We start from the raw sequence: 25,611 nt of genomic DNA on the forward strand, positions 1-25,611 counted from the left end.
AGAATGTCGTACGATTGTCACAGGAATAAACGGAAAATGAGAAAATGTCGTGACTGGCGATCTTGTTCAAGGAAAATGCAAAGCTATTGTACGATCATCATCAAATTAAAACAGGAAAATACGCCCCTTTTTCGCATAAGTTCAATTTAAAAACTAGAAAATGTCTTATGAACATCACAGAATTAAAATGGAAAAAAGAGAAAATGGCGTACAATCCTCACAAAAATAAACAGAAAATGAGAAAATGTCATAACTGCTCATCTTCAAATGAGAAGATATTGTATGATCATAAATGAATTAAAACAAGAAAATACACCCCTTTTTCGCATGAGTTCAATTTAAAAACAAGAAAATGTCTTATGAACATCGCAGAATTCCTGTAAAATGGAAAAATGAGAAAAGGCCGTAAAATCATCACAGAAGTTAAATGGGAAAATATTGCAAGTGTCTATCGTCACAGATATAAAACGAGAATGTCATTACTGTCCCTCACCAAGGAAGCAAAATAGGACGTAATGTATTTCATTATTAATTACGTAATAATATATAATGATGAAATCATAATTTTGTATCTGCATTAAAAAAAAAAAAAAAAAAAAAAGAGAGAGAGAGAGAAAATGGTTTGGGGGTAGTTAAAGTGTTAATAAATGTCTGTTCCAGGAACATAATATTTCCTATTCCTGTTATGTCCCATAGGAAACAACTTTAATTAGAAATTAGCAAACAAGTCAAGTCGCCCTCCTGGACACCAACATGCTTGACATTGACGTTGAACAGCCCCAGTTTCCACATGGAGCCAGGCGGTGTTCTCTACGTCCATTATGCGTTGATTGTAAATGACGTTCCGAGTCCGGTGGCAAGATGTCGACGTGCTGACGGACGCTGCTGAGCTCATCTTCAATGACGAACACGAACATGATGAGCTCATTTGCTCTGGAGCCACACTTTGTTTGTACCCTGCGGCTGTTTGTGTGGATCCCCTGCAGCTTCGCCGCAGCCAGCCACCAGCCGCATAACCCGCAAATATACATATTATATATCTTATTATATATGCATGGAGCAGCTCTGAGTTTATCTTTTTTTCATATTTTTTGTTGACTGAGCGGCTTCAAGATACAAATAGAAATAAAAGCAATGTTACAGCACAGTACATGAATGTAAATGTTATTTCATGCTCATTATTATGTATTATGCTGTTTCCCGCCCCATCCCCCCCCATCCTATTGAGACCAAAATGTTTGCGTTAATGAAAATATTTGTATGTTTAATTGTATGTTCATTCATCTTCATTACTAACATTATTAACCCTTGAACCATTTTAAAAATATACATTTGGGAATTTGAGGAAGCATAAGTATAAAGTTATAATGCTATTTTTCAAGTTGATAATTTTAGTTTTAATTGTAACAAAATCCTTCAATATTATTATTATGATTATTAAAAACTGTGGACAAACAACAACAACACTACTGCGACTGAATGCCACTTTAACGTCATATTTCTCCCCCCCCCCCCCCCCCCCCCCCCCCCAAACATTTAGCATGGCCCCTCGGAGGCTTTTTTCTTGCAGATGCAACATTCTTGTCTCAAGGCGCGCGGCCGCCACACACTTTCCACTTCAAACAAAACTTCCGACAATAACAACAACAAAGCTCGTGTATCAGGTTTCACTTTCGACACCTCTTGCTACTCGCTCGCTTGACTCATAAACGTTTTCATTTTATGAGGAAAACATGTAACATGTAACTACAATTTGTACAATGTCCTTTTATTATTATTTTTTGAAACCATGTAAATCTAGTCAATTGATTGAACGCAGTGGGAGGCTGAATGGCAAGCGAAGCCGAGCCGAGCGGAATATTTAGCAGGTTATAAATAAAGATCAACAAGTTGGTGGGAAAAGTAATCAGCAAAGACGTTAAAGGTCGCCGCCAAATAAAATGACTGCTAGCATCCTCAAGGAGGCATAAATAAACATCACTCTTGGCCCTCCCACATTAAATTATGCAAATATGTACCTGGCTTTGATTGCCAGAGTAGAGCAGAAATTTAAAAAAAAACAACAACAACATCACATAAGTAGTACAATACTTGACAATGACTGTTGTGCTCGGAAAGGAGCAAAAGCCAGCCGTGTCGGTTTATTAAAAACATTTTTGGGTCACATTGAAGTTACACTTTTTAAGGCAGTGCAGTTTCGTAGCAACATAAACGTATTCATTAATGGACAATAGCAAGCAAATTAGGCTGTGTGGGAAGGCGAAAATGTTTGCAACAGATCTCCGTAGCTCGCGACAATAACAAACATATTGTTAATTTAATATCAAAACGGATTACTTTTACCCTTGTAAAGGCTTTTTTTTGGAGGGTGGGGTGAGGGGGCTTTTTCTGTGACTTATTGGGGCTTTTGTGATGTCAACTCAAACAGCACAAAAAAAACAACCAAAATAAAAAAAATAAAAAGGTGTGGCAACTTTGTTTTGTTCGGCATCCACATCAATAGATTTCTTAATTTTATATTATAATATTATTTAAATATAGAAATAATAATTCATTCTCATTTTTAAATTGGATTAATTAATTAATACAGTTAACATTAATAAAAAACATTTTTTATGAATCAAATAAAACAACAATTACCATTGTTTTAATAATTGATTTAATTTAAAAATTACTTACGTGTATATACATTTACATACAAACATACATTGTCTATTTATTTAATATATTAAAATATTATTTTTTTCATATAACATAATCCTCCATTCACATTTTCTAAATAAAAAATGCTTTCTAGTTAAACTGTATTTATTTATATTGTTTACATATGTACATATAAAGTACAAAATATTTTATTATGTAATTTTTAAATTACCTTGTTATTTTTAATAACTAATTTACTAAAATAAACATAGTGATACATTTTAATTGTTTATATTTTTATATATTCATATTATTCTACACTTATTTCAAATATTAATTTTATTAAATGAAATATTTCCTTTTCATTTTTAATTGTATTTTTACAACTCCAAATTCACAATTAGATAATAAAATATAAATACTAATAAAGTGTACTAAAATGGTTTTATTCATTTATAATATGCATACATCTATTTCATCTATATATTTTTGTTGTTTATATGTTAATATATTACATTATTTTATTAAATAAAATAATATGTCACTTTCATTTTTAGATGTTATTTATGTTTGAGCAACAACAAATCAATTAACCTAATTTCCATGAGATAAATGAAGACAAATTAAAACCAGATATGAATAAATACTTTTTTTAAATTATTTATTTTCATTATAAAGCAATGTTAGCGGAAAGAACCTCAAAACGGATGCAAAACATTATTACAATAAGACGGGACTCAAAGAACCGAGCGGGCCATACTTTGCCCACCCCCGTTCTAAATCGGTGTGAAAGCTCGTTTGTCTATACTGAACAGTATATGCCCTGCAATTGACTGGCGGCCTGTCCAGGTTTTACCTCGCCCCGCCTGCGGACCAAAGTCAGCCGGTGTAGTCTCCAGTTTGCCGCCGCTAACCCAAGCGCGACAGAAAATGAACGGACGTGTTTCATTGTCTGTTTGTACACTGAGTGGACGTTCAAACATTCACTTCCTGCCGTCCTCTGGGAATGATGCAGCTGGCTGCAGTGAGTCCGCAGTGTTAGAGAGTGTTGGAGCGCTTCCTGCAATTTGCTGGAGCCTATCCCAGCTGTCAGGGCGGAGTACACCCTGAACTGGTTGCCAGCCAATCGCAGGGCACATACAAACAAACAACCATACACACTCACATTCACATTCACACCTACGGGTAATTTAGAGTCTCCAGTTAATGCATGTTTTTGGGATGTGGGAGGAAACCGGTGTGCCCGGAGAAAACCCACACAGGCACGGGGAGAACATGCAAACTCCACACAGGCGGGATCGGGGATTGAACCCGGGTCCTCAGAACTGTGAGGTTGACGCTCTAACCAGTCGTCCACCGTACCGCCCCAATTAAGTTTCATCAATGCCAAAAGACATTCAAGCTAATCAGAAGCCAGAAAAAAGTCACTTCCTGGGAAAAGTCACAGCCACATTGCATAATTTTTTATTTAAAAAAGTGTGTATTTCCTTGGAAGAAAATAGCCTGTATAATGATAATAATATGATCTTATTGCGTACTATATATTTTGTGTAATTACCGTTTTTCCAAAAGATGTAATAATATATGTACTTATCATCATAATTTTTTTAAAACGATATTGATTTAATGAGTAATTTAAATTATTCAAATATTTACCTTTATTTAAATGTATACAAATTATAACCTTAATAAAAACAGAAATAAATGCATACTAAAAACAAAGTCAATTTAGCTCAAATACTGCGAAGTAAAATCAACTGCAATTTTATATTGAATTTATCAAATTAAATGTTATGTTTACATATTAAATAATTATTTTTACAAAATATGCGCTTACTAAAACATTAATAATCACCTGAGGATTATTAGAATTTAAAATATGAATTATTTAATGATTAAATCCAATTTCTTTTGAAGTTAATAAAAAAATGCATCATTTATATAGCTTTATAAATCAAATCATAACATTACAATTAAAATAATGAAAATTAGCTGAACTCGATCAAATATCACAAATTAAACTAAATAAAAATTTATAAATAATTATGTAAAGATTCAAAATAGTGCATAAGAAGCCTTTGTAAAAAAGACACCAGTAAAAAAAAAAAAAAAAAACTAAAAAGGGGCACACAGAAAATATATCCATGTTTATTTAATGAATAATGTTTAAACAGCCCATATTCACACGGTTTTATAAAATCTTAATCCCATTTAAACGAGCGTGTGAAGCACGACGACGATCGTCGCTATTGTCGCATTCGATCGACGCAAACATTCAAGTTCGCACGTGTGACTCTTAATCGTTGGGCAATCCGTTTTATTTTTACACCAATTAAATCACAAATCAATATGTAATCATAGCTGCGGCAACGTGTGATTAAAATAACTCCACGTGCGCGCGCCCTGTGCATTGTTTAGGAAATTCCCTCGAAGGCACAAGCTCGAAAACACGGTACTTCACATTCACTGCGCCGTCAATGATTTGTTTACAAATAAGTAATGTAAAGCTAGTCATAAATCAATCACATTTACTGCACGCCATTTCCAAATTGTATTACCAGTTTTCTTTGGCGCAAAACTGAAAGTACTCATTGACTGCCAGTCCTCCGTGTTACCATGGATATTTGAATTGAACAGCCGTCAATGGCAGTGAATGAGCTTTAACAGCACATCATTATCATAGCAAGAGGTTGTTGTTGTTGTTTTTGTTTGTTGTCTAAATTCAGTGAGACCTTTTTTTCTTTACAGACCTCACGCCTTTCAAGTCTCATGTCGTCTTATGTCATGAGCATTTTGCACACTGGTTATTGTAATATCTATATTTATACCGCTCAATTTGCACTCTTTGTCATTATGTGACAGTAGAATGCGATGATATATGATTAACACATTTACATTTCATTATTTAAATGTCTTTGTTCTAGTTTTACTGTCCAATTAAAAATTAAAAACTGATTTTTGCGAGGGGAAGCAAAAATAAAACTGAAATGATGTGGTTGCATAAGTCTGCCCACCCTCTAACTGGGACGTGGCTCTGTTGAGAATTACCCAATCCCATTCAAACGCATCTAAAATGGGAGTCAGCACACACCTGCCACCATTCAAAGTGCCCCTGATTAACCCCAAATACAGTTCATCTGTTCTAGTAGTCTTTTCCTCTTATTTTGTTATGCTTTCTAGCAGAGGCCTGATGATTTAGTGCTAGCATTGACTGCTAATTGGAACGGTTCATAATTCCTTTCATTTTGACTAAGGCCCCAGGTCCATCAGGTCCAAAAAAACAAAAAAACAAAACTAAAAAACAGCTTTTGAAGCTTAAGACTGCCACCGCCATGCTTCTCTGTAGATCAGTTGTTCTTTTGGTGATGAGCAGTGTTGTGTTTGCGCCAGACTTGCCCTATGGCCAAAACATTCAACCTTGGTTTCATCGGAGTCATTTTTCCGAAAGTGTGTTATTGCAAAATGTCGCTTTCTTTGTAAGATTAAAGGCTTTCGTCTTGTCAGCTGACCCCAAAGTTTTTTGATAAGAAAAATAGCCCTCTACAGTATTGTACTAAAACATACAGTGATTACAAAAATAAATAGAATGTAAAGAATTAAACAGTGCTGTTGAATTCATTGTGTGGATCCTTCAGGTGTGCACGCCTTGGCTAGCAGCAGGCAGTGTAATCCAAACATATGGATATACACCTAGAAGACGGTCACAACTGGTCAGTAAGCTGCAGTGGTAGTCGTCGTTTTTGGTAGAGGATAAATAATATATGCCTATGAGTATTGTTATATTGTCCGTTTGTGTTAAAATACCCTTTGCTTAAAGAGTTATAACACTGTAACATTGATGCTATTTGCGTTAGCCCCTTTATGGTGTTTTGCATTGTGTGTTAGCATTAAGCTAATAGACTATTGTCTAAGAAACATTTGCGTGTTTGTTTTCAATACACAGCATGTAATTCTCTTTGTTTTATGTTTGGATTGAAAGTAAACTTCAACTTGGAGTGGCAATAAATTGTTGTTTTTTAAAAAAAAAAAGATTGCCAAACTGCTGTTTGTTGTGAAATTTGCTGTCATCACTCATATCTTAAGTTTCAATACAACTAATCGTCCCAGCGACATCTTGTATAAAAAAAATAAAAATAAAAATAAATGTGTAAATTGGGTCAATTGTAATAATATTTTCATGAAATAGCTAAAAATATGCTAAACCTTTCCTCTAATAGGTGCCAGTATCATCTCCAGGTAAATAAATGAATGTAATACTATTTTCAGGAAAGCCGTTAATCACTGCAAGTGCAGAAGAATTAGGACCATATGTGTACAATTAAAGAAGTTTATTCTTGAATAAATTCAAAGTAATGTCAGTCTTTTAAATCGTGTGAGTAAAATGACTGCCGACCAGAAGTTGTCAACGTGTTTCATGCTAATATTCCTAAAACATGAAGTTAGTTATTAGTTAGTGTCTGCAGGTGTTCTTTTATCACATTTCAAAGTGAAGTATGCGCGCCAGACCCAACTGATAATCTGAGAAATGTCAGTGAGACTCCTCGCAGCTAATTAAACGTGTGTGAGATTTGCTTAATTGTGCATCACCGCAAACGCGAGTGCTGAGGATCCTCGTTCTCTTATCGAAATCCCACCTGCTCTTTGAAATATGACGATGAAAGTATGTTTTTTTTTGTTTTTTTTGCTCATCATAAACACGCATCCTGCACCTTTCCATTGAATATTTTGACAGTCATCATGTGTTGACAGCTTTAAGGGACTCTTTAAAAATTTTACCATGTCCTCCAGGACTTGTATACTGTAACCACTGTCCAATAGAAATATGCAGTGGTGCCTTGAGATACAAATGAAACGATTTATGAGATTTTCAAGATACAGCGTTCAGACGATTTTTTAAAAAAAAAATCTTTTTTTTTTTTTGCTTTGACTCGCCAGGGCAAACTTGAGACATGAGCGCTGTGGGGTGGCAGTGACGGACAGAATTTGTAAAAAAAAAAAAAAAAAAAAAAAGAAGTTGCAAGCTGTTTGTTGACACACTGCGTTTACTGTCAAACTAAACATAAAACCAAAGATTGTGTATTTAAAACACTTTTAGCTTAAGGCTAATGATTAGTACATGTATGGCTGTGTTATAACCCTTTAAGTAATGGCTATTTGAATGCAATGCGAATCCTACTTGAGTTCGAGGCAGGACGAGCCCCCGCTGCAATATGACTGGCTGCTGCATCTAGGCAGAAAAGTAAGTGTGGCGTAAGTATGAATTGAATTATCATAGTTATCATCTGCCTCACCCTCCAAAACCGAAGACATATTGTTTTGTCTCACAGCAAAGTGATAAAATAAATATCAAAGAGCAACGGGAAAAAGGTCTGCTTTTTTTAATCCTTGCACTAAAAAAAGGCTATATGAGGTTATAATTCAAATAGAATAGTTTTTATTCATGCACAGGCATATATTTTTCCAACATTGGATCACTTAAGGGAACTTTTAGAGTGAAAGAAAATCATATAGGGTAGTCTTTATTGCTGACAAATGTCAAAACGCGTCAAATTTGATCCCCGAGTAGTTCGTATTGTCAAAGACTACTGGAACACGAATCGTAATGATTAAAAAAAACAAAAACAAAAAACAGTGCTTGCGACAGGCCGTAAGTGGGCCTGCACATTTCCATTGATCAGAAAGACAGTTTATGTGCCTTGGTAGGTGCTGCTGCTTTGGTTAGCAATAGAAGTCTAACGGGGCAATAGAAGTCTAACGGGGCACAGGCAGTTAATTGTGAACAATAGCGGAAAAATAACAATTTACTAGTCATCGTGTGTAAATAAAATGGTTGGTGTGTATATAGTGGACCATAAAAATGAGGCAAATTACACACACATTTACACACCAAGAGCATTGACGTATTTAGGTTTACCCGAGATAATTTGTCAAATCATCGCCAATCTATTCCAATTAAACATCAGGAGGGGTGGGGCGTGGGGGGTGGGGGGTGCTAGGCGACACCGCAACCAATCGATACGCGCCACACGTGTTACACAAACGCAAACAAAGGCGGGAAACAATCTGCCTAATGGGAAAGAAATTGGAAAGTTAATTGGAAATGAAGACAACAGCCGTAGAATTGAAATGTTATAAAAGAATAAAGTTGGGCCCTTTGTAACTTTTTTTTTTTTTTTTTTTTTTTTAAACTAGAAGAGCAAAAGCTTTCTTTGTTAAATGAAAAGCATTTGTACAGCTCATCGATTGGCGAGCACTTTCCATTTCTCAGCAGGTTGATTCATTCATTCGTGCTGTCGATGATTGCTGACCAAATGCCGACTCGCATTTGAGCCTCGCATTCACCACAACTGGAAGAAAACTCTGTGACCTGCCAGCAGAAGAATATTATTTTATGCATATGGTTTTGTTGACTAAATTATGTGTTATTATTGTAATTTTTGTCAAGGGCTCCCCGATGTCACAAAGTTTGTCCAATGATTTTTGGGAAAAATAGGCCTCGACAGCCCACATCTTAATGTAATATTAATGCAGATATTTATGTTCTGAATATTATGACGTTTTTATTCTAAAAAAAAAAAAAAATATATTTTATTCTGATAAAATTCATATTTACTGTATATACGCTATGTATATGATGTTTTTTTTACCCCAATAAAATACAACTTTATTCTTGTATGATTATGACTACCTGGTGAAAATCTCTTTTTTTCTCCCAGAATTCAGTTTTTGGTCTCACTTAAAAGGACTTTATTCTGGTAAAATGACATTTTGTTTTCTCCCAAAATGTTTTTTTATTGACATAAGATTATGCCTTTTTTTTTTATATCTTAAACGCGGCTTCATTCTCATAACATTCTTTTCCCTAAAAATTTATTTTATGTCCATTGGATTACTGGATGACTTGATTCTTTTAAGATTACAACTTTTGTCTCAAAAAATGACTTTTTGTTGACATTTTTCCTCCATAAAATACGACTTTGATCATACAACATTTTCCCTGTAGAAAATGTCTTTATTCCCCCCTAAAATTCTGATTATTTCTCCATAATAAAAAAGGACTTTATTCATGTGAAATGAGCATTTTATTCTCAGAAATTGTACCTTTATTGTCATAAGATTACTCTTTTTTTCCCTCTAAAATGTTAATTTATTCTCATAAGAATATGACTTCATTTAAAACTTCAATTAAAATCACTAATTTGAAATTGTTTACAAACAAATACTTTGTTTGAGTGCCTGCCCTGGTCCATGACACAAAAATAATAAAATAAAAATAAAAAAACACACACCACTACATCCAGTGAAATCTCAAAAAGATAATTTATATAAGGGTAAATAAAAACATATTTTACTAACAACTTAAATATAACAGAACTCTACTTAAATACTGTAATGGGGGGCGGAAATAAAAAATGAAGGCAGTTTAACATTAAGCACATTTAATTCTGTTTTGCACACTTTGGGAACTGGAATGGTCCAGTAAACTACAGTATGTAATCAAGGGGTTGCCATGACAACAAGTTGCTACTCTACTTGTTACAAGACAGTCTCATCATTTTGAAGGTTATTCCCAATCAAACACTTTCACATTGTTACTTTCAACCTGTGGATTGAATCTCCAAAAGTTGTTTTCCTTGAACATGTCTATAAAAATGAATAATGGATAATGAGTGAGTAAAGGCGCCTCTATTGATTTGTTCACGCGAGTACACTTGACAGTGATAAGCTACCGTTGCCAATTTTGGCGCCCCAATCAGTGTTTATTTAAGCGAGCCGACGCGGCCGATGAAAGTCGCACGGGGGCTAATGGAAGAAATTCAAATCAATGCCATTCACGAGAGAAGTGTAAAGAAAACTCATTAGCTCTTGGCGCCGCGTTACGACGCCCTGACTCAACTTATTAGCGCCGTTAAACCGGAGTATGAAACGCTAAAAAAACAAAAACAAAAAAACAATCATCAGATCTTTTTTTTTTTCCTCTTCACTGCCTTTAATACATTTCTGGGGAGAAGATTTTCCAAGGACCTCCACATAATTGGAGTGCCAATTAAACGTAATTACCACGTGTACACCTGAATGCCACAGCAATTAAAAAGTTGCCTATTTTCGACATAGAAGTCATAATGTTACGATGACAAATTCATGTTGCGGAGAGAATAAAGCTTATTCACGAGGATCATTTTGTCACTTTTGACAATTTATATTTATATACGAAGACAATTGTATTTAAAAAAATAACTAAATACAATTTGTTCAGGTCATTTTTGTTCTTAAATATTTTCAGAGTCAATTATGAGAAGCATTGATTTCCCTAATCTTTCCCCTCCCCCTTAATTTCATCATTTTATTTTTAAAAATGCATCCATTTGTGTGGACATTGCCGATCTTTTATGTTTTAAATGTAATAATAGTTTTATAATTTAAGATACTGTACTTAAAAAAAATCCTTCAATAACACAAGTAGTTTTAGTTATTTTTTTTCTTTCATGAGCACTTATTATGATGCCAAATCATAATTTCTTTCTTGTAATCCAAATTTGTATTAAACAACTTTTACTTTATTCCCTTAGTCAATCTAATCTTTATTTTTTTTTTTAATGTAATATATTTTCTTTAAACACGCTCATTTGTCTGAATATTGTTGACTTTTGTAGAAATGTTTGTGCTTAAAAAGACCCCCACCCCCCCAAAAAAAAAAAAAAAAAAAAATGCAGGAGGAAGCAGGATGGCGGTGCATGCTAAAAGCTAAGCTAAGTCTTCCTGCTGTGCTATCAAAGGACTCTTTTTAAGCAAATGGACGGCGGCAGCTGCAAAGGCTTCTCCCACTCTTTCACTCCACTTGGCTCGTCATTAAAGTACCGATAGCAACTTGTGATTTTGGCGCGGAATCAATAGAAGCAGAGCGACACCCTCCTTCATGAATTGCATACTTGCTTTAATAAGCACGTGCTGGGATTCTTCACATTGATTTATGAGATGCGTCGAGACGGGGGTCTCATTGAACACATTTATAAAAGTACTTTGGAGTATTTTGGAGGAGCATATTCTCGCTGTCCAATTAAACAGCTTATACCAAAAAAAAATAATAATAAATACACCAGTAATATTTGTGTCAACACAAATTGAAAAATATTTAGAGATGTTACATCTAGATTCAAGTGGCACGGTGGGCGACTGGTTAGTGCGTCAGCCTCACAGTTCTGAGGACCCGGGTTCAATCCCCGGTCCCGCCTGTGTGGAGTTTGCATGTTCTCCCCGTGCCTGTGTGGGTTTTCTCCGGGCACTCTGTAAATACACTCATCTGTAAATACACTAATTTGTGTGGATATTAAAATCGGTTTTGTGCTTAAAACATCATTTCATAGTTGATGACAAAAAGCATTGCTCTCCAAATTTGTATTAAACCCAAAAAAAGCTTGTCTATTTTTATTCCTACTTCATTTAATGTATGTATTTATTTTTTTTTTTTTTTAAATACACTCATTTGTGTGGACTTTGGACACATTTTTATAAAAATATTTGGGCTAAAAAAAAAAAAATCTGAGCAATTTGGAGATACAGTCCATGCTGTTCATTTAATCGCAACAATATGAATGTGCAAAAGTATCCATCAATATGTTGTCGAATTATCAATGTCGCACTTTCCTAATGAGACGGAAAACTATCGCTATTGCTCTTTCCTATGTTGCTATTCACTGTAAAAAAAAACATCACAATGTGAAACCCAGGCTTCTAATTGGCTCAGACTGCAGATTTTCCAATACTATTGTGAAGGAATGTCGATTTTGGACTTTTTTAGGAGAATGTGCGGGGGGGAGATTTACGTTTTTCAGTGTGGACTCTGGCAACTGTGCTTGCGTTGCAAGGCCAGTCATAGTCGATTTACATCATGTCGTGTGTGCGTGTGTTCGTGTTTGTGTGCGAGGTTGCATGCTGGGAAAGAGAGGTTGCATCAAGAGAACCCTGCAGACACTTTATAGCAGTGAAGAATGTTGGATGGTCCCTCTGCATTAGTTACTGCATGCTTCAATGTTTGGCTTCGCTCAACCACATAAAGACTGCAGGTGTACATTTGCGTATTATCTGCGGTGGGGTTTGCATCATCGCGCTAACCGGGTGGTCGGGTTTAGAGTTTGGGAAGTGTCTTTTGATATGTGCGTCGGCGCGGCAAACGGCGTGACATCATAGCGTGGCGACACAAGCGCAAGGCGCCGTTAAATTCACCGAGGCCGCGTAGTACACAACAATGGATATGTTCTTCTTGACATTTGTGATGAGGAAAAAGACAAGTGTTTGATTTTGGTCTTTTCCCCCCCATTCAGGAAGCCATCATTCTCTTCCCACCCGTCAACACATTGCAGCGAGTTTTGCTTCGCCCACTTTAGGTACCCCAACACTGCAAATGGCGCCCTCATGCAGTGTTGCACAACCTTTATTGAGCCGAGGCAAATATTTTGCATTAGAAAAAGCTCAATCTCTAAAAGGAAGTCCAACAATTGACGTTACACATTCCTAAAAAGAAGTCAAAATCACTTTTTGCACTTATATTCCTAAAAGAAGTCAAAGTAATGATGTTGCACTTTCCTAAAAATAAAAATATTTTAATTTTTAAATATTCATTTTGATCTTATTTATTTTAAATGCCATTTTAAATGGGTTCTGGTTTAAGTTAAGCATTTTGTTGCGTTATTGTGATTTTTGCCGTACCGTTACACTGCTACTAATGTAATGGCAAGTGCATAGCGGTCCCAATCACGCAACAAATTGCTCGCACCACAACAAGACTCACACACCGGTTTGACTATTGAACTCATTTAATGCTTAAAACAAATACAAGTTACTTCACTGGGTCATCACAATTTTGAACAAGTGATTTTTTTTTTTTCCATATTTGTAACACAATCAGAATTATACATTCACATGGCTGCAGACAGATCATTTCTCTCCACCCCCTCAACCACCACCACCGATATCCCAGAACGTAACACGGACATTAAAAGCGATTGCGTCGACTGGCGCCCCCTAGTGGTAAAGTGAGAAACCCGAGTATGAGGGGCTGCGGGGCTCGAGGCTTGATTTGAAGTCTCGCGGGCTGCAGTCCCCTTTTATTTTAAACCCTAACACGCACGCACACACGGTGGACCTACACTCTCAACTTTATGTACACTATTTACAGCACGACGAATACAAAAAAAGTAGGATGGAATGAAGTTGCAGTCATAATTGTTATTACAAAATGGTAAGACAATGTAAAAAAAAAAAAAAAAAAGACGTCAACCAGCGTCCATGGCGGGACGTTTATTACTTTGTGCTTGGACAGCGTTTCAATCGTTTGTAATCTCGTTCACAGGGTTGTTGTGCTTACATATGCGGATAAGATTAAGACTTTGTTTTTTTTTTTGTTTTGTTTTTTTAGCACTTTTTAAAAAAAACATGTCTCATGACGTGAACATCACGGCTCTGATAGGCACTGAATGCACCGGGAGATTAGACAATAACATGGGAAAAAACAAAACAACAACAAAAAAAAAACATGCTTTCTTATGTGAATAAAGCAAAAACGGACGTCAAAGGAGGAAAAGAAGTTGGTGGGTATTTAACTCGAAAAGGTCTTAAAAAAATAAGAATGACACCAAAGCAAAACACGACACCCTCGGCTTTGTTACATTTTGAAAACTTTGACATGCTTATCGTAAAAAAAATAAAATAAAACATACTGTAAAACATTCACCACCTAGATACTCCCTCCCCCCTCTCTTATTTATTCTATTTATATATTTATATCGATGTCATACTAAAATGTACTAGAGTTGCTTTTTGGGCCCGGCAACTCTTGACTGCAAATGAGGACAGACAAACACACACATACACACAAACATGCATACAGAGGAGAAAATAATGACTTGATCCCCTGCTGGATTTGCAAGACTGTTAAATCTCAAATGTTATAGATTATGGTAATAGACATAATACCACAAAATGCATAAGAACACCCAGTATAAAAGTTATTTACAATAAAACGTGCATTTTATTGGGTGAAAATAAATATTTGATCCCCTACAACTCAACCAGATTGGCTGGTGCCCATCAAGCAATTTTCCAACACTCCCTATCTCGACTGGTCATGTGTATGAAGACACCTGTTCTAGGAATCAGTTTCAAGACTAAAAGAGCTGTCAGGGATAGTATTGTAGACTTGGGTCACAAAACCATCAGCAAAAGGCTGGGAGAAAGAATTGACCATCTGTTGCCCCTGGTCCGGAGCTTTGTGGAAGATCTTGCCTGGCGGAGTGCGGGTGACCATGACAAAAGTAAAACAGCAGCCTCGAAGTACACGGCGGGGGCGTGTTCATGAGCTGAAGGCCTTAAGTATGCCAGTGAACATCGGAAAGACTCAAAGAAGGCTCGGAGGGGGAAAGTGTTGCATTCAATTGAGTTATTTGCCATCAACTCGAAGCGCCGTGTTTGGAGGATGAAAAGATGCGAGTAGAACACCATCCCCGCTTTCACACATGGAGGTGGAAACAATGTTTTGGGGGTGCAGTGCAACTTTGCCTCATTAAGGGCAAGGGGGCAGTGAACAGAGCCACGTGCTGTCAAATCTTGGATGAAAGCGGAAAGTCGAAGGATTGAGTGCACCGAAAGCCTTTCGGGGCTGTGTGCAAACCTGGTGACTACAAGAAACAAGGGTTTCTTCACTAAGTGCTAACTTATGTTTTGCTCGGGAATCAAAACTATTGTGAATTTATATTTTCGATTGTTGCATTTTCGACCGATATTTTCCCTATTGGGCAACGCGCTGTCCTAGCGGTGAGCACATCTGCCTCACAGTTCAAGGGTGGGAATCTTGGATCCCAGCTTACTTTAGGCGAGAGGCAGAAACGTGCATGTTAGCTTCATTGAAGACTAAATTGTTGTGAATGTGAATAGTCGCTTTATGGCCTCTGACTGACTAGCGACTAATCGTCTCGTCCAAAGCCAGACGGGACAGGCTCCAACTCCAAATGCGGACGAGCAATATAGAATATGAATGGATGCATGGTATCGGTCTATTACCATAATCAATGAACAATTACACACATTTGAAAAGTCTTTCTAAGTTGAGCAAACTTACAATTCCAGCAGGGTATTAAATCATCCCCCCTCCCCCCCACCACCACTGTAACATGAGGCATAATTCACTTTCTATATTTTTCCAAGCAATTATTAACAGTGATTCTTTTTTATCTTGGAAAAAAAAAGACTAACAAGCATTCATTACTCTTGGGAAAAAATTAAAATAAAATCTCAACAAACATGAAAGCAGCAGGCGGCCTGAACCTTCTCCGAAATGGCCGCCGTCGTGTTCCCTTTGATTGGTCAGAGGCTCCGCTGCCGTCCGTGTGCAATAAACAGACGCTTAGTGCGAGACCTCAATAGCGGCGCGCGCTCGAGTGTTGTCGCTGACATTTCCCACCCCCTTAAGCGCTGTCTCGTAAATGTCAGGACACGTTGGACAGGGGGGGCTCCATTCCGCCTCCGTGTAGACAGGGGTTAAAATCCAAACAATAGCTGCTGTTTTTTTTTTTTGATCGCAACATTACAAACCACGTGTAAGACATACGTTTGAAAAAAGATTTTTTTAAAAAGCCACAATTAATCCAGTGTCAGACTTCTTTTTTTTTTTTTTTTCCCCCTTACATATGTGCCCGAAAAACCCCTCCACCAGCGAGTGGTCAACACGATAAGACATTTACAACATGAGGATCCAATAGATCGAAGACACCGATGAACCAGTTAGCTCTCGCCTACCAGAAAGGGTCAAAGTTTGCGTCCCTATGGGGGCTCCAGACAAAAACGGTGATAAATAGAAGTGATCCTCGACTAGCGATGATGGGTGTCCAGCAAGGGGGGTGGGGTTAGTGAGGAAGGGATGGGCAGTTTGATCACTGTGGGCTGGTGATGGACATCACGATGAAAAAAAGCCACAATGTCTCCAATGTCGGACTTTGCTTGACCGGCGGAGAGAAAAAAAAAAAAAAAAAAAAAAAAAAAAAAAAAAAAAAAAACACCGGCGAGTGGTCTACATGTTAAGACATTTACATGGTGATGCAGATTCTCAGTCAACCAGCTCAGCGGCAAACGTTGAAGGAAGGCGACTCGACTCATCTTGGTCGTTAAAGGTAGTTCACCACAAATCCAAAAGGCTTCTTCAGTTCTAAAATTACAAGTGTTGAGTGCCAATCCTCTACAACAACAACAACAACCCTCATGTGCCACCCCCTAGGGGACACACCCACCAGGGACATACAATACTCACAAACAGTTCAGGATATTCTGCTTTAGGGTGAAATTTCAGGATGAACCTAAAATGTGCTATAAACTATACAGGTGAACTTAATTTCACCTTCTCGAAACTTTGGATTCACTTGTCCAACTGTTCAGTATCTCAGTACGTTTTGCAAAACTTTCTCTTACGAGGAGCTGAACAGCGAAATTCACAACAACCGTTTGATCCATAAAAATTGCCCAAAATATTCACTTCTCTGTCTTTTTCTGGCTCTATCAGTCGCTTTCATTTCATAAGACTTACTGTAGATGGCAATTGATCAACAGTCCCTCACCATTGTGAGGATTCAAGCAGGAAGTGGCCAATGAGCTTGGAGTGTCATCATCAGGTTGCAACAGAGAAGCAGAGCGACTGGAAGAGTCACAGAAAGGCATAGAGGTGGACAGCCTTGGAAATTGTAAAACACTGGTTGAGAATTTTGACGTTTATCTCTTGTTTAGTGAACAGTTGTGTAAAAAGTACTAAGAACACATAACAGTTGGAAACGCATTCAAAAGTTTCGAGAGGGTCAAATTGTATTCACCTGTGAAGGTTATAGTGCATTTTATGTTCATCCTGAAACTTTTTGTGAAAAAGTATATATTGCAGGACTCCACACCTAAAACTTTAGAACTGAAGAAGCCTTTGGGATTAAAGGTGAAAAGTCTCCAACAACCAAAAAGAATCCAGTTGCCTCGATTAAATGTTTGTGCAGTGGTGAAGGAGCTGAAGTGGTGGGTGGCGGCTCTCGTGGTTGGGGTCTCCCACCGCAGCACACACCCACGCATCTCCCCGCACGTTTGCCCGTTGAAAAACCGAACACCAGCGAGTGGCCTACACGTTAAGACATTTACAACATGATGTTCCAACACACTAATGAAGCAATCAGCTCTCAGCACCGGGTCAAACTTTGCGTCCCAATGGGGCTCCAGACAAAAACGGCAAATACAATTGATCTCAGGGGGCCGGCAAGGGGAGTGGGGTTAGTGAGGGAGGGATGGGGGTGGGGGGTCTCCGAGGGGGTGCAGTTTGACCAGTGTGGGTTGGTGATGGAGGTGAAGGGGTCGGGGGTGCGCCTCCGCAGGGCTGTTTGGCTTCCCGGGGGGCGTGGCGCCCGCTACACGTACCACTCCTTCTTGGAGATGACCGAGCCGTCGGTTTGGGAGATCATGTCGTCGGTTATCTCGGGTTCGGCGTCGTACTGGAAGGCCAGAGTCCGCTCGTCGTAGTCGCGGCTCTCGCCCTCGTCCACCGTGAAGTAGGGCCTCTTCAGGTCCTCGGCCTCTCCGTCAAAGTCGCGCTCACCTCCCGTCTGTGTCGGTTTCTTCTCGTCGTCCGAGTCGTCCGGGTACTGCAGGTTCTTGGGCATGGGGGGGTGCGCGGGGAGAGCGGCCCCGCCACCCGCCTTGCTGTAGCCGTTGCCGAACACGTGCTTCTTGGTGCTGTAGTCGCCCTTGAAGGTGCGCTGGCGGCGGCGCAGGAACACGAAGAGCAGTATGGCGGCGGCCCCCAAAAGGGCCACGCCCCCTACCGCCACCCCGATGGCCACACTTGCACTGTGCTGCTCCGGCAGGATCACATCGCCCCCGGATGGGTTGTTAGGGATTTCTGGGTAGGAAAAGACAGATGGAAGGGAGTGTGTCAGTGCTCTGGTGGGAGGAGGTGCGACTGTGCAGATGGAAGGACGGGAAAGACGAGGACGGGAAAGCAAAGGGGAAAGGGAGGACCCCCCCCAACCCGAACTTTAAGGCGGACCCCCAGAACTTCCAACCCAAATGAGGCGGCATGCAAATTCAGACTGTACAAAAACAGAACCCCAGACATGACAACAAAAATAATTTGTGGCCACAATACACGAAATTGTGACGTGAAATAGGTACTGCACAAAATACTAATTTCTGGGTTTAGTATCATTTTGATGAACAACTTGGATGGCAAGCTATTCATATGAATTAGTGTTTTGTGTGCACAAAATAGAAATTTGTGTGCACGTTATATCTATATTAATATTGCCACAATTTATTCCCCCACTACCAGGTCATGTCTGGGACTCCATACAACTGTGAAAAGTGATTTAAAAAATTCATGCATCAAGCTGGAATTGTTCGGAATTCCACGCAGTCCCGATTGGCAAGCAACAAACATGGCGGCGTTCAATCAAGGATCATCATCAGCTTGGAGGCAATGACAGCGCACAGCCAGAGAGCATACAAAGCAGCCATCATAAAAGCCAACAGGAACTTCCCAAATTACACAAAGAGGAGACAAATGTGTTCCGTGGTGCGGAACAAGTCTATCAACGCTGCAAACACCGGGAAAAAAAAAAAAAAAAAAAAACCTGCCTGCTGTAAAATTTCGTTTTGACAGGTCAAACAAAGGAAAACTTAGCGTGGGACACACACACACACACACACACACACACACACAAACACACGCACGAAAAGACAAACTGTGCTCTCAAGTCACAGCCTGCACAACCATGACATCATCCACTTCCTCAGGCCAGGATAAAACCACACCCGAATAACAGCCCTTCTAAGTCAATGAACGCCACGCTTTCTTCACCGTGCATTCCTTTTTGTAGTGCGTCTCTGTAGTGTATTACAAGGAAAGAAGCTGCAAAAAAAATTCCCATTTCATTTACCGCAACAGCCTGTCTCGGTGGGCCAAATTTTATTTCATCCCTAATGTTTCCTTGATGTCTTAAAAATATTTGACACGACATAAGTGTCCAAAAGTTTAACAATTAAAATGTATAAATAGATACGTTGGCCGTTGCTATTCAGTTCTAAAAACGCTCCACTTTATTTGATCATCACTTGAAAGGAGCAACTCCTTTACTTTTTTAGTCACTTCATGCATTTGTCACAGCCAGGTAAGTCAATAATACTTTGAATTTAGTTTTTTTTTCGCAGCACGCCAGAATAAATTACATCCACTTTCCGTCCCTGATGTCATCATTTGAAAGCAGCTACTCCATCTTTGACTTCAGATTCATTTCTTGTATTTGTCCCCGATAATTTCCGTTTCCTTTCCTCACTAGCCCGTCTAGTTGGGCCTGAACAAATGACCACCATTATGGTTATGTGCTGTCATTTTTCATTTCCTGTTGGTGTAATGACCATGTCTTATGTTTGCAACAAACTTCTTTCCAGTTTTTCACAGCAGCCCGCCGAGGCAGGCCCGAACAAATGACGTCCATTATTCCTCTGTGACGTCTGCAACCCAACCTAAATTTGTCGACATCCCAGATTTTAGTGATTAAAATGTATGACTAGATGCATTTGCCACTGCTAGCCAGGATGAAAGGAGTGTGAATGAATGACCTCCAATTTTCCCCTCTGCGATGTCTCAGAGACTTACAGCACAGCATAACTTTGTACAATAACATATCATTGTATTATATATACAACTGTAATGCATAAATGAATGCAATGGCGAGTATCACTTGGCGGGATGCTCAATTTTGTCCCTTTCTTTGGTCAACATTTAAAAGCAGTTAAGGTAAAACATGCTTCCAACAACTCATTATTTCCTTCCATATTGACTTCCAGCCAGGTGTCTCAATACCTCTGCACATCCATCCTATCAATTTCATCATGAAAATGTTTGCGGGCTATAAATCTTCCACCTGATCGCGTCGGATGCGAAAACGCTATGTTGAATGGACTTCTACAGGGTACGGCGGAGTTGGAGTGTTAAAAAAATAAAAAAATAAATAAAAAAGAGGATACAGAAAAAACATCGGCAGTATTTCATGTTATTCATTGCCTGTATAAATCTATCACGCCCCTGCATTGAATTATTGCCTTTCACGGCGCATCTTGGTACCTATTAATCTCAATGGTACGTTTTAGTGCTTCCAAGCCAAGGTTAAGGCGCTATCGGAACAGTTTCTCGGCGTGTCGCTAATAGAGGCTGCCTTGTGTTGCTGGGAACAGGATCAGGGCTGTTTTATCAGTCTGTTGGCAGGTGTTGCCGCTAGCGACGATGTGTTGGTGGAACGCCGGCTCCCTTCCGCGCGCTGTCAGAGAGAATTCCACACCCAGTACGTCACTTCCAATGTGCGTTATTAACAATGTTTAAAAAACGACGTCTCGAGAAAAGCGACGGTGCCGAGCTTTGGGAATTTTTTGTCTGAACTTTATCTCTTGTAGGGCAGGGAGGGGAAACGTTTTCCGCTGAGGGTCACGTACAAAAAACTAAGGAGGAAGATGTTGGCCCACTTCACGTTGTGTTTATAAAACATGCAAAAAAACAAACAAAAAAAGACTTACTGTATGCTGTAAGCCTCGGGTGTCAAACTCATTTTTGCCACGGGCCACATTGAAGTTATGGTTTCCCTCATGAAAATCATATAAATGTATAATAACCTCATCATATCATGACATATACACAATTGGCCATCAATATTTCTAATACCAAATGCTAAGCCCTACTAACACAGTACAGATGATATGCTCCAACACTACAGTGATAAAGAATAACAATGAACTGTTGTGTACATTTCAAGTTAGCGTGGACACATTGCGTAATTTCAATGTAGACATCGTAAAAAAAAAAAACGTCATCTTTTATTTGTCCTTCCACCTTCCTGTCTGCACGTCGCCCTTGTAATTTCCTCCTTTCTCCTCCTTTTCATCCTTACTTAGTCACATTACCATCCCTTGTGTTTCAATTTACACGCCTCCACCCCCGCCTTCGTCCATGTTCTCCCAGGAATGGGAATGTCTCGTTGGTACGTGTGCCAACATGCAAGTGGAAAGACGAGCGGCTGCAGATCGCCGTTTTGACACTCTTTTTCTTTACAGCCGTGCTTCCTTCTTGCATCTCTGCTGGCGCTGTGTTTACTTTTGTGGTGCGCGCGTACAAAAACGTGCTGTGGTTTGTCCAGGCTTTCCATCAAGGATTGGACTAGACCCCATTGAATCTTGATTCCTTATATTAGCAACACATTAGATTTAGTTGATGTTGCGCTTACTGGCCAAACACAGCATGGGACATGGGTCAGTTTCTATTGTTTTTTTGTTTTTTTTAACATTTTAGATTTTTGTTGTTGTTGCTTTCATTGAGTGGAGATCAGTCCAGGATTTAGATGATGAATGGATGGATATATTTCTTTCCTTGTAAAAGTCCTTGTAAAAAATCATTTTAAAACTTAAAATGAACTTAAATAAAGCTATGCAGTATGCTGTTTTTTGTTTTGTTTAGTTTTTTAGCTCAAAATGCTAATGTTATGCTTGCAACATGAGGACAACAGTAAATTTTTTGGTAAACGCGTGATTGTTTTTTCCATGTTGGTGTGCCAGCTGGACTATAATTAAGTTGACTTGGCAGAAGTTTACTTGCTGCGGTATCATGGCTATGCTATCTTACATTTCTTCAAACAACAACAAACCCAGATTATGCTATGTGGCTTGGATAAAAGCTATGAGGTTGTTCGCATAGTCAGTTGTGTCCCTCACAAATCAACAGAAAATGCTTGTTGAGTTCTTTATATTTGCTAGTTGTGGGATATAGGTTACGCTAGCTTCCATTTCTATAACTCAAAACGAACTCAGATAAAGCTATGCGGTCATATGTAAATCCTACAAAGAAAATAAAACAAAAAAGCACACATTGTCCGCGCCAATGTGAGCAATGTACTTGTATCATATGTAAACAGTAGGCCTACATTGTTGTTAGCTTGACATGCTAACATTATGCTACATAGGTGTAGCCTAGCTACCATGTGTGTCTCTTCTGTTTAACACATTCACCGCCATTGACGGCTTTAGCAGTCAAATATCCATGTTAACTGGGAAGGCTGGCAGTGAATGAGTTAAACACGTGGAGAATCCAAAATAATTGCCAACCCATCTTCTTGGAGACCCCCCACTTGTTCTTTTCTTAATCCCGATGGCACTATCTCACTAAATCCAAAAACCGAGTCTCCAATATCAGCTCAGGTTTTAAAGTGACCGCCTAATGGGATTATGGATACACAGGCCTTCATTACACACATGAATAAGAGGTCACCCTCCCCAAGAACACATTCTCCCACCCCGTCAAAAGCGGGATAAATATGGGCAAAACCTTTCCCATAATCCTCGGCCTTCGATTAAGGGGCGCATCGCCGATGTCGTCATTGGAACCTAATTAGCCTGGACAAGATGGATGACATGAAAGACCTCCCGCTGCTCCATTCACATAAAGAATCAGGTGACGCCACACCTGCCTTGGAAATATTGCCAAAGTCAAGGCAGGAGAACAGGCGGGCATTCAGTCATGAAAAAAAAAAAAGCCGTTAAACGGGGAGGTATTTTTGCAAGTTCCCAAACAAGAATTATTAGCATCATCATCTCTCGAGGGGAAAGATCACAGATCTTTCCGTAAAGCAGTTGGTCCGGATTGTCCAGAAATTGAAAGCAAACACTAACCTGATTTCAACCCCACAACATTTTTCATTACACTATTCGTTGACACTTTTACTGAATAGCGTACTAGCGCCTTTCTTATTGCTTTATCAATGTTGTGTAAATCAAGCCCAGTCCACTGTTGTAGCTGAATGTGTTTCCTTTAGAGATTAAAAACCGTACAAAGGTAGAGACATGTCATGCGGACAATACAATCATGTAAACAACACAGAGCTGCAATGAGTTCATAAACGGTATTCAGAAAGTCACTTTAAACTTTTTTTCATTAATAGACATAGTTCAATATAGAATACATAGTTACCTCCTGTAATCTATAGTGGAACATGTCTTGTCAGTAAAAATATAAATGCACAGTGACTTTGCAATCACACACCATAAACATGTCCCTTGGAGTCGCGGGGTCAGCTCTGGAGTGGGCAGCCTTCCACACAGCTCTGGTTCACCTGTCACACTTACTAAAACTCCAAGAAGCGGCTCAAAAGAGGCAAATATGTGTCATAACATGGGTAAGAACAACAACTTTCTCTTTAAAAGCCAAAAGCATGTCAAATATCCCCCTGACAGAGCCTCAGGGTACATGCCGGACGAGATAACATTGAAATACGCGGATCAAAACACCGCTGACGTCATCGGCGGCGGATGCTATGGGGACATGCTGGGACTCGGAGGATGCTTCTTGTCGTAAGAAGCCAGAATGTTATTTGTTTTTGTTTTTTTATCTCACAGGAGCAGCAGTGGCGGGACTTGGGCCGGTGCGTAGTCATGTACTTGTAATGACCACTGTGTTGTGCTGGTTTCGAGAACAGGAATACAGGAACATGAAGCGGCCGGAAAATGCAATACACTGTGACACACCTCTGTTATGAAATATGATGGTTTTGTGAAAAAAATCCAATATTTCAGTTGCTGAGGCAACTATTTGGTTATTATTATTATTATCATCATCATGATCATCCTCATCATTATTATTATATTATTATTATTATTATTATTCTTTAGTGAATATGATTCTTACATATACATTGCTATTTTATTTTTTTGCAATTTTATTATTATTATTTTCTATTATGACCTTTCATTTAATATTTTGGTTTATATTTTATTTCCTCAATTTTTGTATTATTATTCATAATCCTAATTTTATCCATATAGGCAGACCATTTTATACAATTTGTATTAATATTCAATAGTATATGTAATTTACTATATGTTTAGTCATTTTATTGATTTATTATTATTACGATTACTATTACTATTGTTTTTTAATGTAAAGGCAGACGTCATACGATTATTATTATTCAGTTAATACTATTTTTATTAACTGTATGTAGAATTATTTAAAACATTTTTGGGCTTTTCTTTCCCATTCGTAAAGGTATACATTCTGATGCGATTTTCATTATTGTTAATTTAATATATATTTTTAATTGATGTATGATTATTTTTTATTTTTCTTCATATTATTTTTCATCTATGTATTATTTTATTCATTTGTTGATTTTTTGAACCTATGTTTGATTTATATATATTGTTTAGTTTTTGTAAAGGTAGATATTTTAATGTTAGTTTGTGTATTATTTAATATAATTTTTACATATGTATTTATTTTTTTATGTTTAATATTCCTATTAATATTACATTCAATATGAATTTAATGTATTTATCATTGCATTCATTTGTTTTGTTTTTAATATACTGTTTGCGTTTTAAATAATGATTTGTTTTTTTTTACATTTTGATGAACGGTTCCTTAATGCGCCTTCATGGAGCAACCGGCATCTGTTTAAACAACTCGTCTGGCCTCCCTAATGCAATTTTTGCCTGCGAGAGGCTGCAGTGCAGAGTGGACGTGACGTAAGGATGAGTTATTAGGTCAGCGAGCATTACGGCACACAAATGTGCAGGCTCGTGCTCTTTTTAAGCAGGCGGCGATCGGGCAGCAGCGGTGGCTTGTTTTACCATCCTACTTCTCCTCTTGCTGCTTTTATTTGTTTTTCCAAATCACCACTTGATTTAAAAAAATAATAATAATTTTAACAGGACCCCAGGACGGCGTCTAACCTACACGGCGGCGCTCTCGGGGAGGCGTGACATCGGGATCGAGGACGGAGGACGCTCGGGCAGATGCATCTCTGTCCCGTCCCGTCCCGTGCTGTGCTTGTATCCTCCGAAGAAGCCAAACGAGTGGAGCTCGCAGGAAAAAAAAATGTGTTGATGATAAATCGTGCTTGCTTGTCATGTGCA

General features: G+C 38.4%; 1 protein-coding gene across 6 annotated transcripts in view; it reads right to left on the reverse strand.

The window, feature by feature from the left end:
- Positions 1-25,611, reverse strand: part of nectin1b (nectin cell adhesion molecule 1b) — a 195,858-nt gene that overhangs the window by 74,486 nt on the left and 95,761 nt on the right. Inside the window, exon 7 of one of the 6 annotated variants that reach the window (XM_061682734.1) lies at positions 16,697-18,559. The exons of the other annotated variants lie outside the window; for them this stretch is intronic. Coding sequence (XP_061538718.1) covers positions 18,069-18,559 — 491 coding nt within the window. The 3' untranslated portion in view covers positions 16,697-18,068. Of the gene's footprint in view, positions 1-16,696; positions 18,560-25,611 lie in introns of those variants that run through there. 6 annotated transcript variants of the gene reach the window in all.

This window comes from Phycodurus eques, chromosome 7 (genome assembly GCF_024500275.1).
Source record: "Phycodurus eques isolate BA_2022a chromosome 7, UOR_Pequ_1.1, whole genome shotgun sequence".
Lineage (NCBI taxonomy): Eukaryota > Metazoa > Chordata > Actinopteri > Syngnathiformes > Syngnathidae > Phycodurus > Phycodurus eques.